The sequence below is a fragment of the Brassica oleracea genome, chromosome C6 (assembly GCF_000695525.1).
Source record: "Brassica oleracea var. oleracea cultivar TO1000 chromosome C6, BOL, whole genome shotgun sequence".
In the NCBI taxonomy this organism is placed as follows: Eukaryota; Viridiplantae; Streptophyta; class Magnoliopsida; order Brassicales; family Brassicaceae; genus Brassica; species Brassica oleracea.
Genome location: NC_027753.1, coordinates 37,227,750 through 37,251,651, shown reverse-complemented (window position 1 = coordinate 37,251,651; position 23,902 = coordinate 37,227,750). Strand labels below are relative to the sequence as shown.

Below are 23,902 nucleotides of genomic sequence, written 5' to 3'. Positions count from 1 at the left end.
ATATATATATTTATATATATATATATATATATATATACTAATGATTTAAAGCAACAAGATTGGCTGATCAATTTAGTTGTCCAGTTGAAATTTTTCAAAAGTATGTGAAAGACTAAAGTCAAAGTAAATATGGATTTAGAATAGTAGTTATATTTTACTAACCAAAATACCGAAAAAAACCGAACCGAATCGAAACCAACCCGATATCTGGATTGAACACCCCTAATCCAAATGAAGCCAAACTATTGTTTCATTCTCCAAAATATAATAAAAATAATAACTTAATTCCGCGCAAGGCGCGGGTCTTATCCTAGTTTGTAAATTATTGCGGAATCTTATCCTTTAACTTTCTTATTTTCTCATAAAATCATTATTTTCTTGGTTATTTTCCAGATTTAAAATCATTATCATATGTTAATACCACCGTGCTTTGTTGGATTGGAATTATTTATCATTCTGCGGATTCGTACTAACTATTTGTATTTTAGTATGTCAAATTTTTTTTATGTCCACCGTTTCTCTTCTTGAGTTAAATTCCAGGTATATTTTTCCCCCACTTTAATTATTGATTTTAAATTGTATTTTTCATTAATAATATCGAAACATACGGATTGGAAGATGTTTTCATTATTTCATTTATAGAAAAACCCCCTTTGTCGTTATCATCATTATCTGTTTTCAGTTGCTTACGCTTATGGCCTACCTACAAGGCTAAAACACACTAGACTCACTTTAAAAAATGGACTATTAAAGACCTAGGCCCAACTATAATATTATGGGCCGAATAATAATATCTTCTGATTCGAATATCTTCCTCATATTCTTCGGAAATAATAAAGAAAAAATCACATTTAATGTAATTGCTATTTTATCCAAATATTTTCATTAATAACAACAAAAAATGAAGGAATGATAGATATCATCAGCAAGAATGATCAAGTTCCCGGGTCGCTGGAGCTCCGACTTACAAAAATATCCAGATTACTCTCCATGACCCGAATAAACAACAATTCAAAACTCTTTACACATTTAAAAATCCCAAAGAAACAGAGACTCATCAAAAATCACATCTCCGTAATCTTCAACGGGTAAAACCTCTGTAAACTGATCGCCGGAGAAGCCGTCGGAGAAGTCATCAAACACAGAAAACATCCCGAAATCATTAGGAAGCGTGTCTAAGAACGATAGATCGCAATCCAGCGACGTAGCTGCTTCAGACACGGAGGTTGTTGAAGGAGACTCCGGTCGGGTTTCGGACAAAACCGATTCTTCTTCTCCGGTGGTGATGAGAATACCGTCGTCCTGAGCGTTTGCGTATCGAGCAGCCGCTTCCCGGATCTCCGGAGGCGATAACGACCTTCCGCCGGAGATCGACGGCGGATTATCGGGGAAATTGAAACCGGATTGGCAGCCGCGGAGACAAAACTGGGCGGCGTCGAAGGCACGCGCCGCCTTCTCGGGAGTGTCGAAAGAGCCTAGCCAGATTCGCTCTCTGCTGTTGGGAAGTCTGATCTCCGAAACCCATTTGCCCCACTTCCTCTTCCTCACGCCTTTGTACTTTGACTGCATCGACGAGTTTCTCATCTCTGCCTCTTCTTCCTCCTTCATCGCTTTCTTCACCATTTGGAGAGTTACAAACAAAGACACCCGGTTCGGTTTGGTTTGGTTTAGATCTGTTCCGGTTCTAGATTTTAGTTTGCAGTTATTTCTGTTATCGCTGCTTGATTTGAGTCTGCGGCTGAGTGGATTTATATATGAAGAAGAGAGAGAGTGAACTTGGAAGTGAGGAACGCTGACTGGCGCGTGGAAAAAAGTACAAAAGTGGAACACGCGGGAACAGTGAGACCGTATTGTTCTGTCGCGTTTCTTGTTTTCCACGTGATTTTAATTCACTTTTCTTGTCTTTTTGCGTTATCTGATGATGGATTTATCTCTATTTGTTTAGACACGTTGTTTAAAAGACTGAAACTTCATTCGTTGGGGACTTTTGTTTCTAGAAGAATTTAACGACTACTTGTTTTCTTTTTTTTTGCGTAAGATTATTAGGCGTTTGAATACTACAGATTTGGACACACAAGTTTATGAATATATTTGGTTGTAACTATCATTGTCTAGCAGGTGTTCTTACAAACTAACATGAGACTGACTACAAAATATATGTAAATTTTGTTGTATATGCCCGAATTTGTTTAAATCTCTGATTAACTGAGCGAGAAGAGTCCATTGTCTTACATGAGTCCATGTCCGCCTTACGTGATGCCATAGTCGTTGACTTCATTTGAAAACCAAATGATATAAGTAACTTTATACATTGGTAAGGTTGGCCTTGGAGAGTTCTACCAGCTGTGGTGGAGACTAGTCTATACCTTGCTCTCATCCCTGCGGCTTCAAGAAAACCATGGACCTAGCTAGCTATGATCTGAAACGCCTCGTTTACAAAAAAATGAAAAAAGGTGATATAATTAATTAGTACGAATTTATTCTATACAGTGCCAACATTTAGACTATAAGACTTGAAAATGTTCACCATAGTTCATATTGGCTTAAGTCCAGATTGATTTGATGCTCCAGTAACAAATGTTCTTGGACTTACTGAACCAGACGCAGACACAATCTATCTTTACTAATTAAGAAGCTTAAAACGCATGAGGCATGGTTTCTTGGCAGATTGCGTTTACTGGAAGTTCTGCCACAGGACGCAAAGTCATGAAAGCTGCTGCTGAGTTGGTTAAGGTACTGTTATATATTTATTTTATTTTATTCTCTTTAGTTTTCTTGAACAATGTCAATGACGCATTACTCATGGCCTTGCTGCAGCTTGTTTCTATGGAACTTGGTGGGAAAAGCCCTCTCATTGTGTTTGATGACGTTGATTTTGACAAAGTTGAGTGTCACAATAAGTAATTTAAGGGATATGGTATTGATTGCTTTTACGTTTAGTAGGCATGTCTTGGATCCGGCTAAGCTTTAAAAATGAAAGTTTTTGACGCCTGCAAATGATCTGAATAGCTGTTGAATGGGCTCTCTTCCGTTGCTTCTGGACAAATGGTCATCTACAATCCAACTTCCCGGATAATTGTTCATGTAAGTGCGCCAATAATTACTTTCATATCTTCTGCTTGTTTCATAACTCGACAAGTGAATATTCCAAATTAGACAATAAGATGAATCTGAGGACCCCTGTCTAATTTATGTTGAATATGTCGTAAGACGTTTATCAGTTTTAGGAAAACATCGCATCTGAATTCATAAAAAAAAGCTTGTGGAATGGACCAAGAACATTAACATTCGATACAGGCTTGCTCCCGTTGTCAGCAAAGAACATGTCAAATCTTGATGGCTTATACTGAACTAAGTCTTGGTTTTTTGTTGAGTTGCTTGTGTTTAATTCGGGGGACTTGATAACTACTTGAGTGTGAAGCAAGTGACTCGCTACATTTCAGACGAACCATGGGGGTGGTGGTACCAATCCCCCTACTACTAAGTAATGATGTAAAACCATATTAGCTTTGTGCTTTTTATCAATCTGTCAAGTCTAGTCATATGTAAGAGCCTTTTAAGTAACAGTAAAGACAATATGAAATAAAGACAGCTTTGGTGATACGTTTGTTATTGCTAAAAGGTCGATTGTTGTTCCTGCCTTTCGAACGGGTATCCTCCCACCAATCTGGATAGCCGATAACTGTAAAACATCCCGAAGCTTCATGTCCTGTTCGACCACACACAGTACAATGGCGAGAAGGATCCTTATTGGCAGGACGAGTATTGTCGCGTGTGAATGATGTATTTGGGCGCGAGTTGTTTGATGCCCGAGCCTGAGACGCAAAGCTCATAACCGAAGGTTCTGGTGTAGTTGTTGATCTGAGAATCTCGTTTTGAGATATTGTTTGATAGATGCTGTCCAGGTCTGGAAGAGGAGATATGGCACATATTTGAGACCGTATGACGCCATGTGTGGAGTCATCAAGTCCGGCCAAGAAATCATGAATCTTTAGGGTCTCTGCTTCCTTTTCTTTTGCTGAATTCAGATCGCATTCGCACTTGCCACAGCTACATTGTTTGGAGTTCATACATTCAGCAATCCCATCCCAAAGTTTGGTGAGACGGCCAAAGTATTCGTCTACGCTAGCTCCATCCTGTTTGCAGTTGGCGAGTGCAATACGAAGTTGTTGTAGCCTTGCCCCACTTTTAATGGAGTAACGCTTTTTGATGATATCCCACAAATCTTTTGCGATCTCCCGAGTTGAAAGAGAAGATCTGATTTTTGGCTCGATTGTTTGTTTTATCCAACCTACAAGAAGATGATTGTTTGCAATCCAATCTTCAAGATAAGATGAATCGGCTGCCGGTTTAGGTAGACTGCCGTCAAGAAATCCAAATTTCTTTCGTGAGCTTATAGCCATGCGAAAGTTGATTGCCCATTCATCATAATTTGATCCATTGAGAAGAGGTTGTGAAATAACAGCTCCCGGATTGTCATTCGATGATAGGTCGTATGGAGAGATTCTTTTATATTTGACATCGCCAGTTGCTGGTGTTATCGACATCGTGTATGTTTTGATGAATAATTATCTTCTGCTTCAAATCGTGAGACACAAGACCAGGAAAGTCGTGATATAAACTGCAGTTTTTGCAAATCTAATCACGAGAATTTGGATTGAATTTGATTTTTAGTTTTGTTTTTGCTCTGATACCATGACAAATCTAAGTTTGGGATTCAAGAAAGCTCCCTCTTATTGATCGTGAACGAAACGTATTTATACAACTCCTATAGATAACACAAAAGCCAAAGATAAATATGAAATTATAAGGATAAAGTTAAGTCCTAATTATCTATCTCCAATAAAAGCATTTAGGGGCACCATCCTAGGGGCTATTGGTGCAGCCAACATGCATACCATTTTATGTCACCTTCAAGTCACAGGAAAGTTTAAAAACTCACATGGCATTTAATACAAAATAAGGACTTGATTAGAAAAATAATGCGTTTAATGAGAGATCAGGCGAGACTAGTGGCATTTTTGTAATATATAGAAAAAGATAAAACAAAGAGGAGAGAGGTGTGTCATGTCATGTGTGTGTGTGTGGGAGATTTTCTGGCGCTTATCCTTTTAAAAGGAAAGAGGTGACTTAGGACCCATCAACCAGACCATTACAGCTCTGCTTAGATCTCTCTATCTATAACCACAACTTACTACTGACACTTCATCTTCTTAAAAACCTCTCCTTTCTTGTCGATTTCTCCGACCCATTAGATCTTCCCTTCAAAACACCCTGAAAAAAGACAATCTTTTTAGTTTTGTCTTGCTGAATTCTCTGTTCTGCGTGACCCAACAACACTGGTGAAGTTAGAGATCTGTGTTCTTCTTGTCTGAAATGGGGAGCTCAATGGATGAGAAAGTGGTTGCTGTGATCATGGTCGGTGGTCCAACCAAAGGTAATCTCTCCAAAAAGATGTTCGCTTTTCTCCTTCAATCTCAAACGAATACGTTAGTTTTGGATTTGTGTTTTTTTGAGAAACATCTATTACATTACCTATCCACCGACTATTCTGGTCCGAATGGTTATGTGTTTCTGATTCTGTCCGAATCTTGGATCCACCACAGGTACTCGATTCCGACCATTGTCCCTGAATATTCCAAAGCCTCTGTTTCCTATTGCGGGACAACCAATGGTGCATCATCCAATTTCAGCGTGTAAAAGGGTATGTTTTATTTCACTCCAATTTCAATTTTCAACTCTAGATCAATGGATGATGATGAGAGCAATCCTTTTATTGCTTGCAGATTCCAAACTTAGCTCAAATCTATCTTGTTGGTTTCTATGAGGAAAGGGAGTTTGCACTTTATGTCTCTGCCATCTCCAACGAACTCAAAGTTCCTGTCAGGTTTTGATTAGATCCCTCCTCCTTTTCATAATCCAATGGCTCTGATCCTTGTTTGTTGGGTTTCTGGTTATTAGATATCTGAGAGAAGACAAGCCACATGGTTCTGCTGGTGGTCTGTATCACTTTAGAAATCTAATCATGGAAGATGACCCGGTTAGAAGTTAAATTATATTTGTGCTCAGTTGTTCTATGAACTCTTAATGTTTCTTTTCTTCACATCTAAGTTCTTGTCTCTACTTCCTTGCAGTCTCATATCTTCCTGCTCAACTGTGATGTTTGCTGCAGTTTCCCCTTGCCTGAAATGCTCGGTATATACTTATTTTCTCTGTGCAGATTCCTCTTTTTTGGTTTTGAACATCCATCTTGATCTTGTTACACAGAGGCTCATCGGGAATATGGTGGAATTGGAACACTTCTTGTGATCAAGGTGTGTAAATTGAGCATGAGATGAGTTTTGTTTTTGTTTATGGTCGGTTTTACCAAGGCTGCTTATGTGTTTTGTTTTTAAGGTCTCTCCTGAATTAGCCAGCCAGTTTGGAGAACTGGTTGCGGATCCAGTTACTAATGAGCTGCTTCATTACACCGAGAAACCTGAAACTTTTGTATGTTCACATATCACTGACATAACTCAAAACTCTTCAGCATATACAAGTTTTGATTCTAATGTTTTCTTTTAATCATGGAAACACAGGTCAGTGACCGTATTAACTGCGGTGTTTATGTATTTACACCTGACATTTTTACTGCCATAAGAGATGTTTCTTCTCAAACGAAAGATACAGGTAACAGTGGTAACAAAGATCTTACAACAAAGTGTGTGTTTTCTCTTCTTAGTTTACTGCATCTTCAAAGTCCCTCTCATGTATATCCTCTGCGCTTTGTTGTAGCAACTCTGAGACGTGTTTCCAGCGTTGAAGCTCTTCAACCGGCAACAAGGTTTGTCCAGTGTCTCTTCGGACATTAACTGAGATAGCCTTCTGAATCATATTCTTGAAATTATATGTTTCGAATAGGAACTCCACGGATTTTGTAAGACTGGATCAAGACATCCTTTCACCTCTAGCTGGGAAGAAACAGCTATATACTTACGAGACTATGGATTTCTGGGAGCAAATTAAATCTCCTGGGTATGCCTTTTGTGTTTTCATTCATTTCTTTTAATCTTGCATGGAGAGACAGCAGCTGAAACAGGGAATCTCTATGTCTCTGACTTGTGAGTTGACTTTTGCGCAGAATGTCGCTGAGGTGCTCGGAACTCTATCTTTCTCAATTCAGGTTGACCTCACCACAAGTGCTGGCTAGTGGTGATGGAACAAAGAGTGCCATAGTGATTGGTGATGTTTTCATACATCCTTCTGCAAAAGTACACCCAACTGCCAAGGTAAGTAACCCTCTGGTTCTGTCCCTTGTTGAAGCAACTTCTTATTATGTTTCGGCTATTACCAGATTGGTCCCAACGTCTCAATCTCTGCAAATGCTCGTGTTGGACCGGGTGTCAGGCTTATCAGCTGTATCATCCTTGATGACGTTGAGATCATGGTATGTCTTCTTACATCAGAGTCTAAAGAAGAACTAGTAAAGTTTCTCTTGATTGACTCTTTAGTGTCTGGCTGCTCAAGGAAAATGCAGTGGTGACTAACGCAATTGTTGGGTGGAAATCTTCTATCGGGAGATGGTCACGTGTCCAGGCATGTTTCTCTCCTCTGCTCATCTCTTAAGATTCTGACCTTTAAATGTGTCTGTTTGGTGTACTTTGCATTCATGAAACTGAAGCTATACTTTGTTGATCACAGGCTGAGGGAGTCTACAACTCCAAACTCGGAGTTACAATTCTCGGTAAACTGTTCTTATAACCATCCCTTTACTGAAAGACAGCCAAATCTCCTTATAGAGAGAAAACTAACCTGAAACATAATGGTTTCAGGAGACTCGGTTGCAGTTGAAGACGAAGTTGTGGTGACCAGCAGTATCGTTCTTCCAAACAAGACACTCAACGTCAGTGTTCAAGACGAGATCATCTTGTAACTGAAGAAACGAACAACCCCTGTGGATCCATACCATGTCCCTGTGGACTATAGAATCACAGGAGCAAGTATTGGGGAAGTAGTTCACATGAATCATTTATTTACATCAAAATTGCCAACTTTGCATCAGACTCAATCATCTATACTCACACACATCTATTGTAAAACGCACTGACTTTTTGGCCCATGATAATAAAGCAATTGTGTAATTTAGCAGTTTTGACACACTTTTCTTGCTCTATCCTCTCTGAACAATGCCTTTCCTGATTCAGTGAGTCTGCATTAACTTCAATAATGCAATGTCTTTCCCTTTCACACGCACATAAGGGATTCATAGCCTGAAGTTCTTAGTAAGCCGGCTACCAGATTTACTCTGCGACCTCAAGATCTCCTTCGCGAAACCTTGATTCCCAGTCAAAAGAAGCCCATTCAGAACCCGATTAAAAGTAAACCTCCTCGGTACAAACCCTCTCTCAACCATCTCAACCAACAGCTTACCAGCCACCACCATATCCTCCGATCTCTTCCTCACAAACATCCCACTTATCAGTATATTATAAGTATCCAAATTCGGCAAGCAACCTCCACTCCCCATCCTCTCAAACAACCCCAACGATTTCTCAACCTCGCCGCACTCCGAATAATATCTTATCATCATATTATACGTCTGGAAGCTCGCCTCACACCCACCTTCCTCCTCCATCCTCCGCATCATCTCCTCTCCTCGAGTGAACTCCCCGGCGTGGAACAACCCTCTTATCAACACATTGTAAGTCGTCACATTCGGTTCATAACCTTTCCTCAACATCTCCTCAAACACCAAAACCGCGTTCTCCACGGTATCTTTCTTACACAGAATCTGGATCAACGCATTGTACGTGGCTACAGAAGGTAGCACTCCTTCTCTAATCATCTCGTCGAAGACTTTCTTAGCTCTCTTAACCTCCCCAGAGACGCCGAGCCCGTGAACAACTGTAGTATAGGTCACAACATCGACTCCACAATTACGTTTCTTCATCTCCAAGAAAAACTCCCATCCCTGCCTCACCTGCCCTGACCTAAAGAAGCCTTTGAGCATTGTGTTGTAAGTGGTGAGGTTAGGGCTTATCCCTCTCTCAACCATCTCTTTCAACACCTCCAAAGCCTTTGGGGTTCGTTTGATCAAACACCAACCGTTCACAATAACATTGTAGGTAACCACGTCAGCACTAAACCTTCCTCTAAGATCCTTAAAGAGCTCGTAAGCTTTCTCCACGCGTTTGGATTTGCAGAGGACATCGAGGATCGTGTTGAAGGAAGCGAGATCTTGAGAGCAGCCGTGCTCGTGCATGTTGAGGAAGAGGTTCACGGCTTTATCGGGCTTCCCGGAGGAGGCGAACCTCTCGGCGACGATCGCGAAGGTTTTCGGGGAGGGGCCGATGCGGAGGGAGCGCATGCGGCGGATCAGGGACCAGACGGTGGTGTGGAGGTGGAGGCGGGCGGCGATGTCGATCGCGAGGTTGAAGGAGGAGGGGGAGTGGATGTAGTTGCGGTGGCGGCGGTCGAGGAGGTGGAAGAAGTGGAGGGCCTTCGGGCCGTGGTTCCAGAGGCGTTTTAGGATTGAGTTCACGAGGTGTGGGGTCCATGGGGTGTTTGAGGGGAGTGGGGATTGGATGGGGGAAGAGAGGATGAGGTTGGAGATGGCGGCGGGATCGGGCGGTGGGGGTTTTAGGTTGGCGCCGGCGGCGGAGGAAGTGCAGAGCGATTTGATGAAGAGACGATTCATTGGTTCGGTTCGGTTTATTTTTTTTCTCTCACACGTGAGTGGTTTTAGTAGATTTCAAATAATTACGGAAATAGCTATGAAGTTTTTCGTATTTACTAATTTCACTCCGAGTTTAATGTGATAGGATCTATATACCCGTTAAACCTCTCTCTCTCTCTTTTAGGATCTTTGGGTTTTTAATAGAAGGTTTGAAAGTGAAAAATTAAGAAACATTTACAAAAAAAAAAAAAACTGGAGAGAAACATAACAAATTTAAACAAAGAAATGAGTTCTGAGTTTTTTTTTTTGTTTGTGGACATAAATGGAGCTCGAGATTAAGCGTTGTTAGTTGAGCTGAGAAAATACTATATTGCAGAAATCTAAAATTCAAATGATGTAGTTTCAGATTTAGAGGTTACTTAGTTTTGGTTGGATATTTCATAAAACATCATACATGTTAAAACAGAGGAAGTAAAAATAAATTTAAAAGGCTGATGGTTAAGGGTGTAGAGTTCGTATCCTTGTTTTGTCAATGAATCAAACAAACTGGGAGACATCATTTACAAAAGTACATCTAAGCTCCATCTGTTAGAAATTGAAGAACATAGTGAAGAACAAGAGAGAGAGAGATGTTTAATCTAGAAAGTAGAGAGAGATAGAGTAAATAAGGAGAATCTTATTTGCTTGATTGATTTGCTTATGGGAACATCCCATATATATAAGGGTTACAAGTATGGCAAATGGTAGATGAGATATGATAAACTAATAATCCATTGTCTTGAGACTTTAATCCACCATACATTTGGAGTCTTGATGTATTTGTCTCTGATTTTGTTGTTGGATGCTATATTTAGCTTAGTTTGAGGTTCTAGTGTTACATAACTCATGAGTTGTGGTCTAGTTTATTCTTTTGCTTCTATCAAAGATCATCATAGACTTGTTTGAGTGATTTGTATTTTTCATTTTTGTTTTGCTGGCTAAGAATTCATTTTTGGAAAATTGCTATAGAAGTTGTGGCCTAGTTTTATGTTGCTTCTGTCAGAGCTCTTGATAAAGTTGTTTGAGTGATGTGTACTTCACCAAGTGGGCTTTTTAAATTGAATTTGGAGTCTTGATGTATTTGTCTCTGATTTTGTTGTTGGATGCTATATTTAGCTTAGTTTGAGGTTCTAGTGTTACATAACTCATGAGTTGTGGTCTAGTTTATTCTTTTGCTTCTATCAAAGATCATCATAGACTTGTTTGAGTGATTTGTATTTTTCATTTTTGTTTTGCTGGCTAAGAATTCATTTTTGGAAAATTGCTATAGAAGTTGTGGCCTAGTTTTATGTTGCTTCTGTCTGAGCTTGTGGTAAGAGTTGTTTGAGTGATTAGTTATTCATCTTTGTTTGTGTGGAAAACAACTCATGTGTATGTGTGTACTTTTCTGGAATTTTGTTACAGAGGAACTATGTTATCTGCCAAGTAATGTACAAGGGTGCTGGCGGAGACAGTTTGTACGGTAATAACTCCAATGCGTTAAGCCACTCCACCTTGGTCTCTGACTTGAACACTGACAGAGAGATTAACACAGCTCCTCAGGTAAGTCCAGTTTCTTACCATGTGTTTGATGAGCTTTTCATTAGTACTATCATCAAGCCCATTTAATTTCTTTTTTGCATATTAAGGTTGAGCAACCATGGCAGGATCTCTTTTTTTCTGTGGATGATTTGGCAAACCCACTGAACGAGCAGGATGATACCTCTCTATTCAATCCAGACACGCTTTTCAACGACAACTACTGCCCTTACCAGCAGCCGCAAGCTCCCTCGGATGATGATTATATAGATGAACTGCTGAGTTTTAACGGAGGGAACTATGATGATGTGCTACGCGATCCAAACATCACAATGCACCGCAACGATCACAGGCCAAAGAAAGCTTTGACAGGGATCATTGTTGATTGTAGCAGTGATAGCGATGTTGAATCCATATCTGCAACGGTAAGCACGTTGGAACCAATTATTATAAGTTGAATGGGCTAAGTAACAATTTTAATTGCTAAAATAAATCTTTACATCTCTTGTTTTTTTCTTAATTAATATTTTCATGGAGTTAATCTGTATACTAACACTCTTATTTTCACGCTAATATGACCAGAGTTACCAAGAAACATCAAGTCCAGATAGCTTTCATAGTTTAAGTGCACAATTCCACACTAGTGGAGACGAGATTCCATCTTTGAGGAAAGACTCCTGCACAGATATAAAACCTCCTGCAGAAACTTCTATTAATAGAAAGACCAGGAAAGCTCATCTCACACGGCGCACGGTACCATCAAAACAACTTTGAGCTGCTCCTATGTTTGATTTTTTTTTTGGGTGCTTTTATCTTAGTGTCTTTACTTACATTATGTAGTTTCCTTTTCAGGTGAAAGAAGGCGAGTCTAAAGGCGTTAATGCATCCGTGGACAAGAAGTCATCATCATCTATGGTGAAGACAGAGAAGAAGGGATGGTTTATTACAGAGGAAGCAATGGACAGAAGAAATCGCAAGAATCCACCGTATATCTATCTGATGAACATGATCATAGGGTTCATCCTCTTGGTTGCTGTCATTGACAACATTATGTCGATTTTACTAAGCGTCAAAATTTGAACCTGCTGATGAAATTTGATTGCTGAGGAGAGGCAAAGTAGATGGATGGAAGCACTTGTTTTTATTTGGCTTTTTCTGCTTCTGTTTTTGTTTTGAATGTGTAATAATATATATATGTGTGTATCTGTATGTATGAGCAATAGATTGAAACTCTATTGTTCTTTCGAACTTATATATCTTACAGGTGTTTCTTGTGCCTTAAGGTAAAAGTGAAATTTAGTATTATAACCTAGTGTAAGGTGCTTCTATGCTTCAATGCACTTTGTATATTGACGCTTATAAGATGTAAATAATGCAGTAAAATATTATTGATAAACTAATTTTCAATGAAGTTAAAGTATCTTAAAATATTTAAAATATCTTATATTTTAGAATATTAATTTTTTCAAAACATTTTACATTATGGAACAAATAGAATATATGTTTATGGAAAAATATGATTTGATAATAAACTCTAGGTCAAGGACTCAAGGTTTTAACGTTTTCTTTTCACTAAGGTTTTAACGGTTTTATGTAACATTGTCTTCAGAATAATAAGAGAATAATCTCTTTCTATTTTCTCCTTCAGAACTTTTCCCACAAGTTACCTAAGCTGCTCGGTGAATTATTTCACAAGCCTATAATACCTACAAAATACAACCATATCAGGTTGAGACATAGTTATCTTGCAGAAAGTAATAAAGTATTTATGTTCACGTGGCCGTCAATGGTGGCGGCCATTACCGGAAAGGAGAATCTTTCAGGAAAATCCAAGGAAATAAAATAAAAGCTGCAACTTAAGTTCGAAGCTTCCAAAAATAAAAGCTGCAACTTAATTTTCAAAAAAAAAAAAAAAAAAAAATCTTTATAGTGAACCATCAGTAATCTGCCACGTTCAGTGCACAATCAAAATATATTTTGTCGCTATCGTTGGCCCCGTTAAATAACGTTTTCGAGTGTAATTTAAATTCACTCAACCTTATACAGGCCATACTAATTTTTCAATGGATAATAATAATAGTATGTATTACATATGTATTAGTAACAACATATCCATTGGTAGAATTCTAATAGATATCTCATTAATAAAATAATTAAATAAAAAATAGGAAAGAGATAAAAATGATTTATCATTTTTAGATTAGAATTTTGTTGAATAAGTGTATTATGTTAAAATATTAGTATTATTATTATTATTGTTAGAGAGACACTCTTAAGTAAATTTAGCTGCTCTAATAAACTTTTGACGTTTCCCAAAATAAAACTATTCACATTATTTATCTAATAAATCTGATATTTAGAAAAAAAACTAAAATTTAAATAAATGTGAGAATTAAAAAACTAATCAAAAAATTTTAGTAATAAAAGACAAAACAAAATTAAATACAGAAAAATAAGAGTAAAATCGAAAAGACACATACGGTTTAGCTGGCTTAAGAAGCTACATGTCGGCAAGGTAATTTGACAATTTTCTGAGAAATTACTGAAACTAATTTTTTTTTTAATTAGTATTATTGTCAAAAACGCGAGAGCGAGGTGTGCATAAATACTCAAGCAACACCAGTCCACTTGTATTTCAAAAAAACAAAAAAAAACAGAGAGAAGAAACCCTTCTCTCTTAAACCCTAGTTTTTGTTTTGATTAAGATCTGTATTTTGTGTGTAAAAATGGAGAAGAATCTCGTTGGATATAGGTTTAGTCCTACGGGAGAGGAACTGATCAACTATTACCTCAAAAACAAGAATCTTGATAAACCATGGCTAGTCGACGATGCCATCAACGAGATCAACATCTGTGCTCACGATCCAGAGTCCTTGCCTTGTAAATTCATTCTCTCTCTCTCTCTCTCTCTCAATTTCATATATGTGCTTATTCGTATGTGTGTGTGGTTGCAGCGTTATCGAAGCTGAAATCGAACGATCTCGAATGGTACTTCTTCTCTCTCAGGGAGTACTACGAACCTGAGAAGAAGGGAACGAAGAGGACAACACCCTCTGGGTTCTGGAAAGTTACTGGTTCGGATATAGAAATCAAGGACAAGAGAGGACACGGTGTAGTGATCGGGATCAAGAAGACGCTTGTCTACCATCAAGGTAAATCAACTAATGGAGTTAGGACTCATTGGGTTACGCACGTGTATCATATCACTTCCTTGTCTCTTAACCAGGTAACAATCTTTCAGATTGAGTTTGGCAGCTCAGTTTAGTTGAACTGGTCTTATGTTTCATTTTTCTTGATCTTCTTTATAAAGGTTTGACTCAACTGTCTCTGATCTAGTTGATATTGTTAGAAATTGAAGAACATAGTGAAGAACAAGAGAGAGAGAGATGTTTAATCTAGAAAGTAGAGAGAGATAGAGTAAATAAGGAGAATCTTATTTGCTTGATTGATTTGCTTATGGGAACATCCCATATATATAAGGGTTACAAGTATGGCAAATGGTAGATGAGATATGATAAACTAATAATCCATTGTCTTGAGACTTTAATCCACCATACATGCTTGTCCCTTGTAGTGACATCTCCATTGTCTTGAGACCTTAACCAATCATCTTGTTTCTTATTGCTTCATCTTCACACCATCAAGATTTTGTTCCAAGAATATGTAATACTTTGTAATAATACACTATTGCTGTGATTGGTAATTTTAGAGTAAATGAGAGAAAAATTTATAAAAGTGAAAAAGAGTGAAAATGTAGAAATGGGAAAGAGAGAAAACTGGGGTAAACAAGTTTACTCATGTGCATACTAGAGTAAATATGTAGTTCACATGTAACATAGTAAACTAAATTTTCTCGTTATCTGTCATAAAAGAAAAATAAGTTATGAGAGTAACTAAATTTTCTTCTCAAATATTTACTGGATTTTCTGTCAAAAAAATTTTTAGATGTTTAAGAGGAAAGGTAAGTAGAAGCAAGTAATATACGAGAAGAGTCGTTGTCGGATGGAGAGAAAGAGTCTTATGGAGCCCCCCGATAAGATAACGACATTAATGTTTTTTGTCTTTATCAAGACATAAACACACATTAGTAACCACTAATTGCTCATATCAACATTAATAGAAAAGACAAGTAAAAAAGTAATCAATAGACAGCAGTAGTTGTAAATTTACTGACTGACTACTACAGAGAGGAGAGTTGTCGTTGTCAGATAAGAGAGAAAAAGAGCAGACAAAGAGATTGTAAATATAATGGAAAGGTCCCTCAAAAAAGATTTTCGACCGTGATGACACCAGATTACGTTACCTGACAACACATGAACACATCACACTCATAGATCTATTAGATTCTCTTCACAAAACAAAATCCGATCCTCTAGATCCTCTAGTTGATCAAAAAAAGAGTCCATCACCTCCCTTCTCTCTCTCTTATTTATGTAACTCCTTGTCTTAACCCTCACATTGATTTATTGTGTCCTTCTTGTTAAATATCCATCCTCAACGCTTCTTTCAATTTCCTCAAGAGTAAACAATGGCACTAGGAGATTTATCTTCTTCTTCTACCTCGGAGTTACATGTTCTCGCTGTGGATGATAGTATTGTTGATCGTAAGGTTATTGAGAGGTTACTTAGGATCTCTGCTTGTAAAGGTACTAACTCATTCTCTTTCTTTTGTTTCTCTTTGTTTGGTCTCTGGTTCAGTTTCTGATTTAAAAAAATACGGGATATATACAGTGACGACTGTTGAGAGTGGGACTAGGGCTCTTCAGTATCTTGGTCTAGATGGAGACAAAGGATCTTCTGGTCTTAAGGTAATGTTTTCTATTTTTCTTTCTTCAAACCTTTCAGTTTTCTGACCAAACAAACTCAAGATTGAAATATTTGGTGTTTTCTTCCCTGGTGGTTTGGCTCCCAAGAAATCTAATAGTTGAAACAATCAGGATCACAGGATTTAACCTGTCTAAATGAAAGATCAGTTTATTTAAAAAATGAGCCTGTGTGTATCATTAAGGGTTTGCGCTTTTGATGTATGGTTTATATGACCAGTTCTTGCAAAATTTTGATTGCAGGATTTGAAGGTGAACTTGATAGTGACAGATTACTCTATGCCGGGACTAACAGGATATGAACTACTCAAAAAGATCAAAGTAAACCATTATTCTTTTTCCAACTTTTTTTTTCATTATACGAGAGAAGATATTGAATAAAGCTTTACTTAACACAAACTATGTTAAATATTTTATAACCAAGGAGTCTTCAGCATTCAGAGAAATACCAGTAGTGATAATGTCGTCTGAGAACATACAACCTCGTATAGAACAGTAAGTGGCTGTTAGTTAATTATGATATTACAATAATAAATCTCAAACGTTGTTACTATTTGACTTTGAGAATTTTGTGTGTATGGCACAGATGCATGACAGAAGGAGCAGAGGATTTTCTGCTAAAACCGGTGAAATTAGCAGATGTGAAGCGGCTTAAAGAACTCATAATGAGAGGTGGTGAAGCTGAACAAGAGAAAACCAGTAACCTTATTAGTAGTCCTAAGAGAATCCTTCAAAACAACATCTTCTTCTTCTTCATCATCTTCTTTATTATCACTATAATCGTCATCTTCATCGTCTAATATTGTTTCTTATCCGGAAGATAACCCTCCATCTTCCAAAACGGTGAAATGAGAATCTAGAGTTCATGATTGAGCTAAGATTCCTCTCTTTTTTTTTCTTGGTTAGATAAGTTTTTGTTTTGGGTATATGCAATGTTTAGATCCTGATTCTCACCATATGACTCTCTTTGTTATTTTAATCAATCAAGTAAACGTGGAAGATTTCTATATGATTGAGCTTCCATGCCATACACGAGTTCACTTGTATTTCATTAAATAAATAAAAAAAAATCAAACATCAGACGAGAAAAAACATTATATAAAAATAATTTTACTGGAAAGATAATCCACTAATCAACAAAACATAATCCTCAAGCAGAGGAAGCTTGTTTGTGGCACTTACGTGGCATCTTATGATTGGTTCAGTTATGTCTTTTTTAGACCGTTGAGCATCTTATAATAGACCACTGCGGTCTTATCCCCAAACTCTTAACAACAACACACAGAGAAATTTTCTTGGTGGTCTCTCCGATGGCTTTCTCAGCGACTCTGTCTCAGCTTTCTTCTCTTTCGACAATCTCATCTTCACTCCCGCTTTCTTCTAGAAGCTTCCCTCTTCGATCTCAGGCTCAGTTCAGAGTCAAAGCAGAGGCAGAGAATGAGAAACAGAGCACACAGGCTAAATCCGAAGGAGAAGCTTCACCAGCTGCAACCAAAACCCCCAAAACTCTTCCCAAGAAACCGGTTTACTCGAGTCAGTTTCTTCACTTGTATTTCAAATGTTGAATCCAATAAACATTGATATTTGTTTTTGAATTTTTGAAACAGTGAAGAAGGGTCAAATCGTTCGTGTAGACAAGGAGAAGTACCTCAACAGCATCAATGTACGGTCTAATTTTTCTCTGTTTTGATCGAAATCATGTTTTGTTCATTTGTTGTTGTCACAGTACTTATCAGTTGGTCATCCTCCTTTCTACAAAGGACTTGATTACATCTACGAAGATCGCGGCGAGGTATAACTCGAATCCAATCCCCTTTATCGCCAAGAAGTTTAACTCAGTCTTGCTAAATCTTGCAGGTACTAGACATTCGTGTCTTTGAGACAGGAGAGTATGCACTTGTAAGTTGCTTTGGCCACACACATTGTTTGTTCTGTTTCATTAGCCATACATAAATAGTTTTATAAGCTAATGAATCACGAATTTTGTTTTTGGGGTGATATTAGGTTGGATGGGTTGGTATCCCAACCGCACCGGCTTGGCTACCAACAGATATGCTCATCAAGGTACTTAAAATTTATGAGCACACATCAACAAAAAGTCACACTGTCCTTATAAAAAATCATGATTGTTTTATGTGTTGTTGGTTCCTTGTGCAGTCTGAGAAACTTGTTTACGAGAGACTATAGAGTCTTCAAGAGTTTGACAAGTATCATAATGTTACCATAGTCAAAAAAAACTGTTGTGTAATGTAAAGAATGTAATGAGACTGAGTTTTACAATAATGCAGCTACCGTAGTTGCATCCTTATACCAGTCCAACACTCCTTTATTCCCTGAGATGACAATCTAAAACAAAACTGTTGTTCCTGATGAGAAACTAACATACTAAAAGTAAACAAAAAGTAAAAGTCATATTAAGGTTCCATCAAAACTCTCGATCTTCTTTCTCTCTCTTAAGCTATGTCAAAAGTCCTTTAAACGATGGAGACAAACGAACTGTGCCACGGGCACGCTGCTGGAAACTAACTTCCCCACTGTTGTGACTACTCGTCTGCTCATACTTGTTCCTGCAAGCTGGGCAACGTCCATCGTTCTCGTTGATCTGCTTATGGCAGAAGAGACACAGCCGAAACCCGCAAGGACATGGTAAGAAGCTTAGATCCGTTGCATCCATCTCTTCAGAGCAAATAGGACAATCACTTATCTCTTCATCACCACCGTCACCTTCTTTCTTCTGATCAGACTTTTTCTTCTTCTTATTCTTCTTTTTGTGATGAATCGCCTTCTCTGGTGAAGCTTCTTGCTTGCACTTGTCTTTATGAGGAGAAGACTTCTTCTTCCTGTGGCTATCTTCGTCGCTCTCAAAGCTGTTCAAGGCATCGCTAAAGTCTTCCCAGTTGTCATACGCATCATCAAAAGCGTCTTCTTCCTCTTCCTCTTCCTCGGTGATCTGATTAGAACAGCAGAAGCAGCCGTGGACGCTCTTATTACTATCGGAGTCTTTGTTCTTGAGGACACTAGTGGGGCTACTAGCAGAGAGATCAGTCTCATCGTCATCACTATCATCATAGCATCGTAGTCCATCATGATGATCATCAATACTCCAAGATTCAAGGTATGTATCATTTACTGTATTTCTATCAATCAGCTTGTCACGCAAAGATCTCAGCCCTGCTTCACCTACGCTTGCTCTCTTCCCTGACCATTTTTCACACAAATTCATCATTAATAAAATAGATAAAAAAAAAAAAAAACTGAAAAAGAGAAGATGCCACGTGTTGTACATTGGTAAATCCATTGCCTGCGACGAGCATCGATCTTCCACTGCTTCAGCTTCCAAAACCAATTCGCCTGCAAACAAAAAAGAACGTTACAATACATTACATGACGATTCATCAACAATCACACAGTCAGAATCTGAGATCTATATCCATAATCACGCGTGAATTTTATACGTTTCTTTGGAATAGGATCGAGCCGGAGTGGATTCGAAGAAAGCTCACCTTACGTTTCTTGACGAAATCTCTCGAAATCGGAGACTCATGGAAGAGTTGAGAGTCTGTGATCGAGTCAGCAACCATGACTAATCTCTCTTCTTTTGGAGCGATTTCGAGGAAGACACCGATGCACTCACGCACACAGGGGGAGTAATGTAAGAAGAGAGAGAGAGCAAAACCTAACCGGTGGGGGAGAGAGAGAGAGAGAGATGAGAATCGGAAACTGCTCTGCAACGTTCCTTGTATTTCTCACTCTCCGAAGAACCCAAGCCTCTCTCTGTGTGTGTCTGTGTGTATTTAAATACGCTTAATGCTCGTTCAGTTAAATTACCACGTTACCCCTGGTGTTTTCTGATTGGTCATTGTTATGGCGAGTCGCTGAGTTTGAACCTTGGACTGCAAGGCATATTATTCAACTTTTCCATAAATTATTATTAGTTTGTTTCCATAAACAAAATCTAGGAAAAGATGGATGGGTCATGGGTGGACCAGGTAAAGCAGCAACACCTATATAGTTTTGGTCTAAATTATTAATTGCTAGGTACTACATTTGAACACATTTTCAATATATGTGAATAAATTTTTAATCAAAGATTTAGTATAGTGTATAACTCAACAATTTATTTTAGGTCAACTTAAGATTTGTGATTCTTAAATTGATATATTTCATATATTTTGGATTTCTTAGCAAATAAGCAGTTTTCTTAATTCATCCATAAATGTTGTTTATGATCATGGATTTAAATTTTATTTTAACTAAAGAGTTAGAAATTAAAGTACAATGAAAACCATTATATTTTCTAAGAATAACACTACTATGAGTCTATAATTATTAATTAATAAAACTCGAATCTAAATATTTGATTGAACAAGTCTTCCTTGGAGTAATTACAGCATAATTTTGAATGGTCAATTTATTCACTAGTTTTAAAACAGACGACTGATGACAAGTCACATAAAGGTTGCCTCTTTTAGGCAGACGATGGTCCATGGTCTCTCTGTCCATATTTCCAATAAATAACTTTGACCAAGTGAGGGATAAAGACTTCTTCGTTAGATATTATTATTCACGTATAAGTAAAACATAAAAATGGTTTTGAGATATCATACAATGATACCTCTTTGACCAATCCAGGCGTAAGAATTCAGACTTCCCATCTATCCTTATCAGTTATCACATAAAACTTTAATTTGACTCACAATCAAAAGTAACATTTTATATATATATTAGAGCAATAATACTTTACTAGTAACGCTAAAGCTGGCATTCTTTTGATCAACCATGGACAGATCAGATATACTGCACTTGAATCATCCTACTGGTTGACTAGTTCTGCTGCAAAACTATTCTTCTTCGAGAATGGTACAAGCTGCGGTCAAGAAAACAAAAACAATTAAGAGACAGTGAGATGTCATCATCATATAAATAATAAACCACCCACCACAAGGGACAAGAGTTTAACAATGAAGGGCCATTACTAGTGAAATCAGTTTTCAGACCAAACACTTACATGTCAAGAGGGAAAAGTAACAAACCAGATTCTTCACAAGTTGTCCAAAAAACAATAATTAACTTAGTATGTATATAGAGAACTAGATGCATTGCTAATATTTACTAACCTGCCGAGCCACCTGTGCTACGCAGAGACTATCCCTAGATGATTCACCGGTGAAGCTAGGCTTCAGAGATTCCAAATAACCATCGTCTTTCTCCCCAGTCTTCTGTTTCACGTTTCTGCTCTCCTCAAAGGATGAATCTCCTTCAAGATTGCTTGAAGCCTCCTTCTTTCTCTTCCTCTTGAATGTGTACTTGATACACCGGTTCTTACTAGCAGCAGCCAAAACTGGAGTTTCTTCACACATAGAAGATGCCAAAATCTCTTTTTCTTCCTTCCTTGCCTCTGTTGCGCTAATCACAGTCCTTCTGTTCTGTTCATGTTCCTTCGGAGATGTGTTTTGAGACACCATTGGGTCTTTTCCATCTCCATTGGCCATATTCTTCTTATCTACTGCGTGAATCATCTGTGTACATCCTTCAACCTCCCTGCGCTTTGTCAATATAGACGGAAGAGTGTGGTGACATCGATCCATGCTATCTTTAGAAGAACACCGTTTGATACTATTTATGCGAGCCAAAGATTGGTTTGTGATCCCGTAAGCCACCACCGAACCACTTTGTTCAACTGGGACAGCTCCTGATCGCTCATGACTGCTAGAAACTGCTGCATCACTTGCTTTTCGACAAGAGACTTCCTGGTCACCTTTAAGATATGATGTGTTACCATTGGTAACTTTGTTGAGCTCATCATGAAGTGCTCGAAGTTCCATCCTCAGCTCCCCTACAATATCTTCAGCTTCTCCAAGCTGAGCTTCAAGTTCCTCAACCTTTTGTTGCTGCTTCAAGGACATCTCTTCTGTCTCCTTCACCTATACAAACCACAAAGAGCAGTTTGGTAACTAAAGAGTTGAGGCGCAAATGCAAAGTCACGCACAACAGAAAGATAGAACACAATGAGGAAGGTCTTCCTCAAGTCTCTAAGATAAAATAAAAACAGCTACATCCCCACAATTGTAAAAGAATCAACTCAAAATGAGTGGTGGATACAGAACATGTTGCTAAGATCTATTTAACGCTAAGCTACTCAATTGGTTTCACTTACAATCAGCTTCATCAACTATTATAGTTAGTGGATGAAGAACACAGCTCAATCTGCTCAAAGAACATCTTCTAGCTACTTGAAATATGAAAGATTGAATAAACCAAACTCACAATCACACACATAGCCAACACTCGCTATGCATCAACACCATGTTAGCTAGGCTAAGAAACTTGCTTTCAAAATCGATCTCACATTAAGCAACAAAACAAATCAAAATACTCAAGATCATCATGCAATGCTTCTCTCAATGGAGCTCGGAGTCGAAGGGAACCATCTTCTTTAAGTCCAAAAACATAATCAGGCAAGAAAGCAAACATGAGAATCAAGAAAAGGTCTACACAGTTGTTATACCTTTGAATCATACATCTGTTTAAGCCTAAGCAGCGTAGTAATAGCTTCGTCTTTAACCGTCACAATCTCTTGCTGATACATGCGCGTCTTCTTCTCAGAAGACAACACACGCGCCGCCGCCTCCTTCGTCGTGTTGAGTATCGTATCCGCGTAGGCTCTCTTCAACGCCGCTAAGGTCTGCCAACCCCAACCAACAAACAAAGAAAAACAAAATCAACGCAAACCTATAAATAAAAAAAATCAACCAAACACGGAGCTTAGAGCAAGAAACAAAGGTTATGTCTGTCAGACAAAACACGGCCTAGACGAAACTCAACGAGAAGAAGACAAAAAAATCACAGGGAATCGAAAGAAGGAGCTCGAGAGAGGGAGGAGATTGAGGGGTAAAGAGGTAATTATACCTCGGAGTCGCCCATTAGAGCCGATAATGCGGTTGCGGAGAAGCGATTATGAGATTTTTTTGTTTTCCGACCAAGGTCGAAGACTCGCCAAGAAGAAAGAAAGGCGAAAAAGGTTGGTTCTTTTTTTTCTTCTCTCTCTTTTACTTGAAGCGTCTGTCTGTTAGGAACAGAAAGTCTAAAATGACGAATTTACCCATGCCAAAGTCCACTTTATTACTCAAACGCCACGGAAATGTCACGTCACCCCCTCTGCTTTTGTAAACTGCAAACGGCGGTGCGGTTTCCCGTTTTTTGCGCCAATCCGTTCGTAATCGCTATCACATTTTAGGCGATAACTATTTTTATACGAAAATTCGGCCAAAAAAAACTTCAACTTTGCACGAATTGCCAAAAAAAACATAAACTTTTGGGCTGACCAAAAAGACACCAAACTTTCATTGACTTTAGAATTAATTAACAATATTTTAGCTGACTTGCTAATTAGCACGCCGTCAACAAATTTAACAGAAATATTTGACGTCGTTTATTGTTGGCGTTAAGTGAAACGACGTCGTTTTACAAAATTAAAAATATGTAGACCCCTAGATTTGAACCCAGTTTGGTTGGTCAAATGACAAGGTATTTTACCACTGGGCTACTGGCACTTTCAATGTACTTACTAACATGTTTACTTTTATTTGGTACATATTAAATATAAAAAATTCTCTAAAAACTTAATCAGATCTTTAAAATTCCAAAAAAATTAAAACAATAAAGAACATTTTTATAAAATTAATTTATAAATTAAAATTAAAAATAAAATTTTATTTTTCTTTTTTAAAAATAAAAACTCTTCCAAAATTTTCTAAAAACTTAAAAAGATCTTTAAAATTCCAAAAAATTGAAAAAATAAAGAAATTTTTTATAAAATTAATTTTGAAATTAAAATAGAAAATAAAATTTTATTTTTTCTTTTCAA

The 23,902-nt window shown here is 37.8% G+C and overlaps 9 protein-coding genes across 12 annotated transcripts; 5 read left to right on the top strand and 4 right to left on the bottom strand.

Annotated features, from left to right (window-relative positions):
* Positions 1 to 902: 902 nt before the first annotated feature.
* LOC106298890 (ethylene-responsive transcription factor ERF018) lies at positions 903 to 1,730 on the bottom strand. The gene has a single exon (XM_013735020.1). The coding sequence runs from the start codon at positions 1,621 to 1,623 to the stop codon at positions 1,030 to 1,032; it is 594 nt and encodes a 197-aa protein (XP_013590474.1). The 5' UTR covers positions 1,624 to 1,730; the 3' UTR covers positions 903 to 1,029.
* Positions 1,731 to 5,094: 3,364 nt separating this feature from the next.
* LOC106298205 (mannose-1-phosphate guanyltransferase alpha-like) lies at positions 5,095 to 8,127 on the top strand. 2 transcript variants are annotated; one of them, XM_013734283.1, is made up of 15 exons: positions 5,095 to 5,437; positions 5,607 to 5,704; positions 5,787 to 5,887; positions 5,962 to 6,040; positions 6,135 to 6,195; positions 6,268 to 6,314; positions 6,397 to 6,489; positions 6,579 to 6,669; positions 6,775 to 6,823; positions 6,901 to 7,014; positions 7,121 to 7,268; positions 7,334 to 7,426; positions 7,507 to 7,579; positions 7,687 to 7,723; positions 7,812 to 8,124. In XM_013734283.1, the coding sequence occupies exons 1-15, from the start codon at positions 5,377 to 5,379 to the stop codon at positions 7,828 to 7,830; spliced, it is 1,164 nt and encodes a 387-aa protein (XP_013589737.1). In that variant the 5' UTR covers positions 5,095 to 5,376; the 3' UTR covers positions 7,831 to 8,124. The 2 variants fall into 2 exon arrangements, with proteins under 2 accessions (XP_013589737.1, XP_013589736.1); XM_013734282.1 differs by having other exon boundaries at positions 5,098 to 5,437; positions 7,507 to 7,575; positions 7,681 to 7,723; positions 7,812 to 8,127.
* Positions 8,128 to 8,145: 18 nt separating this feature from the next.
* Positions 8,146 to 9,676, bottom strand: LOC106298204 (pentatricopeptide repeat-containing protein At1g74900, mitochondrial). Its single transcript, XM_013734281.1, has one exon. The coding sequence runs from the start codon at positions 9,674 to 9,676 to the stop codon at positions 8,243 to 8,245; it is 1,434 nt and encodes a 477-aa protein (XP_013589735.1). The 3' UTR covers positions 8,146 to 8,242.
* Positions 9,677 to 10,487: 811 nt separating this feature from the next.
* On the top strand, positions 10,488 to 12,548 carry LOC106298208 (NAC domain-containing protein 69-like). Of its 2 annotated transcripts, none has more exons than XM_013734287.1 (4): positions 10,488 to 11,236; positions 11,341 to 11,637; positions 11,795 to 11,965; positions 12,065 to 12,548. In XM_013734287.1, the coding sequence occupies exons 1-4, from the start codon at positions 11,123 to 11,125 to the stop codon at positions 12,290 to 12,292; spliced, it is 810 nt and encodes a 269-aa protein (XP_013589741.1). In that variant the 5' UTR covers positions 10,488 to 11,122; the 3' UTR covers positions 12,293 to 12,548. The 2 variants fall into 2 exon arrangements, with proteins under 2 accessions (XP_013589741.1, XP_013589740.1); XM_013734286.1 differs by having other exon boundaries at positions 10,493 to 11,236; positions 11,323 to 11,637.
* A 1,306-nt stretch (positions 12,549 to 13,854) lies between these two features.
* On the top strand, positions 13,855 to 14,732 carry LOC106298213 (NAC domain-containing protein 68-like). The gene is made up of 2 exons (XM_013734292.1): positions 13,855 to 14,092; positions 14,167 to 14,732. The coding sequence occupies exons 1-2, from the start codon at positions 13,939 to 13,941 to the stop codon at positions 14,475 to 14,477; spliced, it is 465 nt and encodes a 154-aa protein (XP_013589746.1). The 5' UTR covers positions 13,855 to 13,938; the 3' UTR covers positions 14,478 to 14,732.
* A 770-nt stretch (positions 14,733 to 15,502) lies between these two features.
* On the top strand, positions 15,503 to 17,047 carry LOC106298210 (two-component response regulator ARR15). Of its 2 annotated transcripts, none has more exons than XM_013734290.1 (5): positions 15,503 to 15,858; positions 15,944 to 16,020; positions 16,279 to 16,356; positions 16,463 to 16,530; positions 16,622 to 17,047. In XM_013734290.1, exons 1-5 carry the CDS (start codon positions 15,741 to 15,743, stop codon positions 16,833 to 16,835), a joined length of 555 nt encoding a protein of 184 aa, XP_013589744.1. In that variant the 5' UTR covers positions 15,503 to 15,740; the 3' UTR covers positions 16,836 to 17,047. The 2 variants fall into 2 exon arrangements, with proteins under 2 accessions (XP_013589744.1, XP_013589743.1); XM_013734289.1 differs by having other exon boundaries at positions 15,506 to 15,858; positions 16,460 to 16,530.
* Positions 17,048 to 17,294: 247 nt separating this feature from the next.
* On the top strand, positions 17,295 to 18,340 carry LOC106298212 (NAD(P)H-quinone oxidoreductase subunit O, chloroplastic). Its single transcript, XM_013734291.1, has 6 exons — positions 17,295 to 17,568; positions 17,643 to 17,698; positions 17,762 to 17,827; positions 17,893 to 17,934; positions 18,040 to 18,099; positions 18,193 to 18,340. The coding sequence occupies exons 1-6, from the start codon at positions 17,346 to 17,348 to the stop codon at positions 18,220 to 18,222; spliced, it is 477 nt and encodes a 158-aa protein (XP_013589745.1). The 5' UTR covers positions 17,295 to 17,345; the 3' UTR covers positions 18,223 to 18,340.
* A 131-nt stretch (positions 18,341 to 18,471) lies between these two features.
* On the bottom strand, positions 18,472 to 19,628 carry LOC106298207. The gene is made up of 3 exons (XM_013734285.1): positions 19,539 to 19,628; positions 19,320 to 19,386; positions 18,472 to 19,233 (listed from the first exon to the last, which is right to left on the bottom strand). Exons 1-3 carry the CDS (start codon positions 19,614 to 19,616, stop codon positions 18,494 to 18,496), a joined length of 885 nt encoding a protein of 294 aa, XP_013589739.1. The 5' UTR covers positions 19,617 to 19,628; the 3' UTR covers positions 18,472 to 18,493.
* Positions 19,629 to 20,564: 936 nt separating this feature from the next.
* On the bottom strand, positions 20,565 to 23,092 carry LOC106298206. Its single transcript, XM_013734284.1, has 4 exons — positions 22,945 to 23,092; positions 22,544 to 22,720; positions 21,153 to 21,959; positions 20,565 to 20,902 (listed from the first exon to the last, which is right to left on the bottom strand). The coding sequence occupies exons 1-4, from the start codon at positions 22,957 to 22,959 to the stop codon at positions 20,849 to 20,851; spliced, it is 1,053 nt and encodes a 350-aa protein (XP_013589738.1). The 5' UTR covers positions 22,960 to 23,092; the 3' UTR covers positions 20,565 to 20,848.
* Between the last annotated feature and the right edge of the window lie 810 nt (positions 23,093 to 23,902).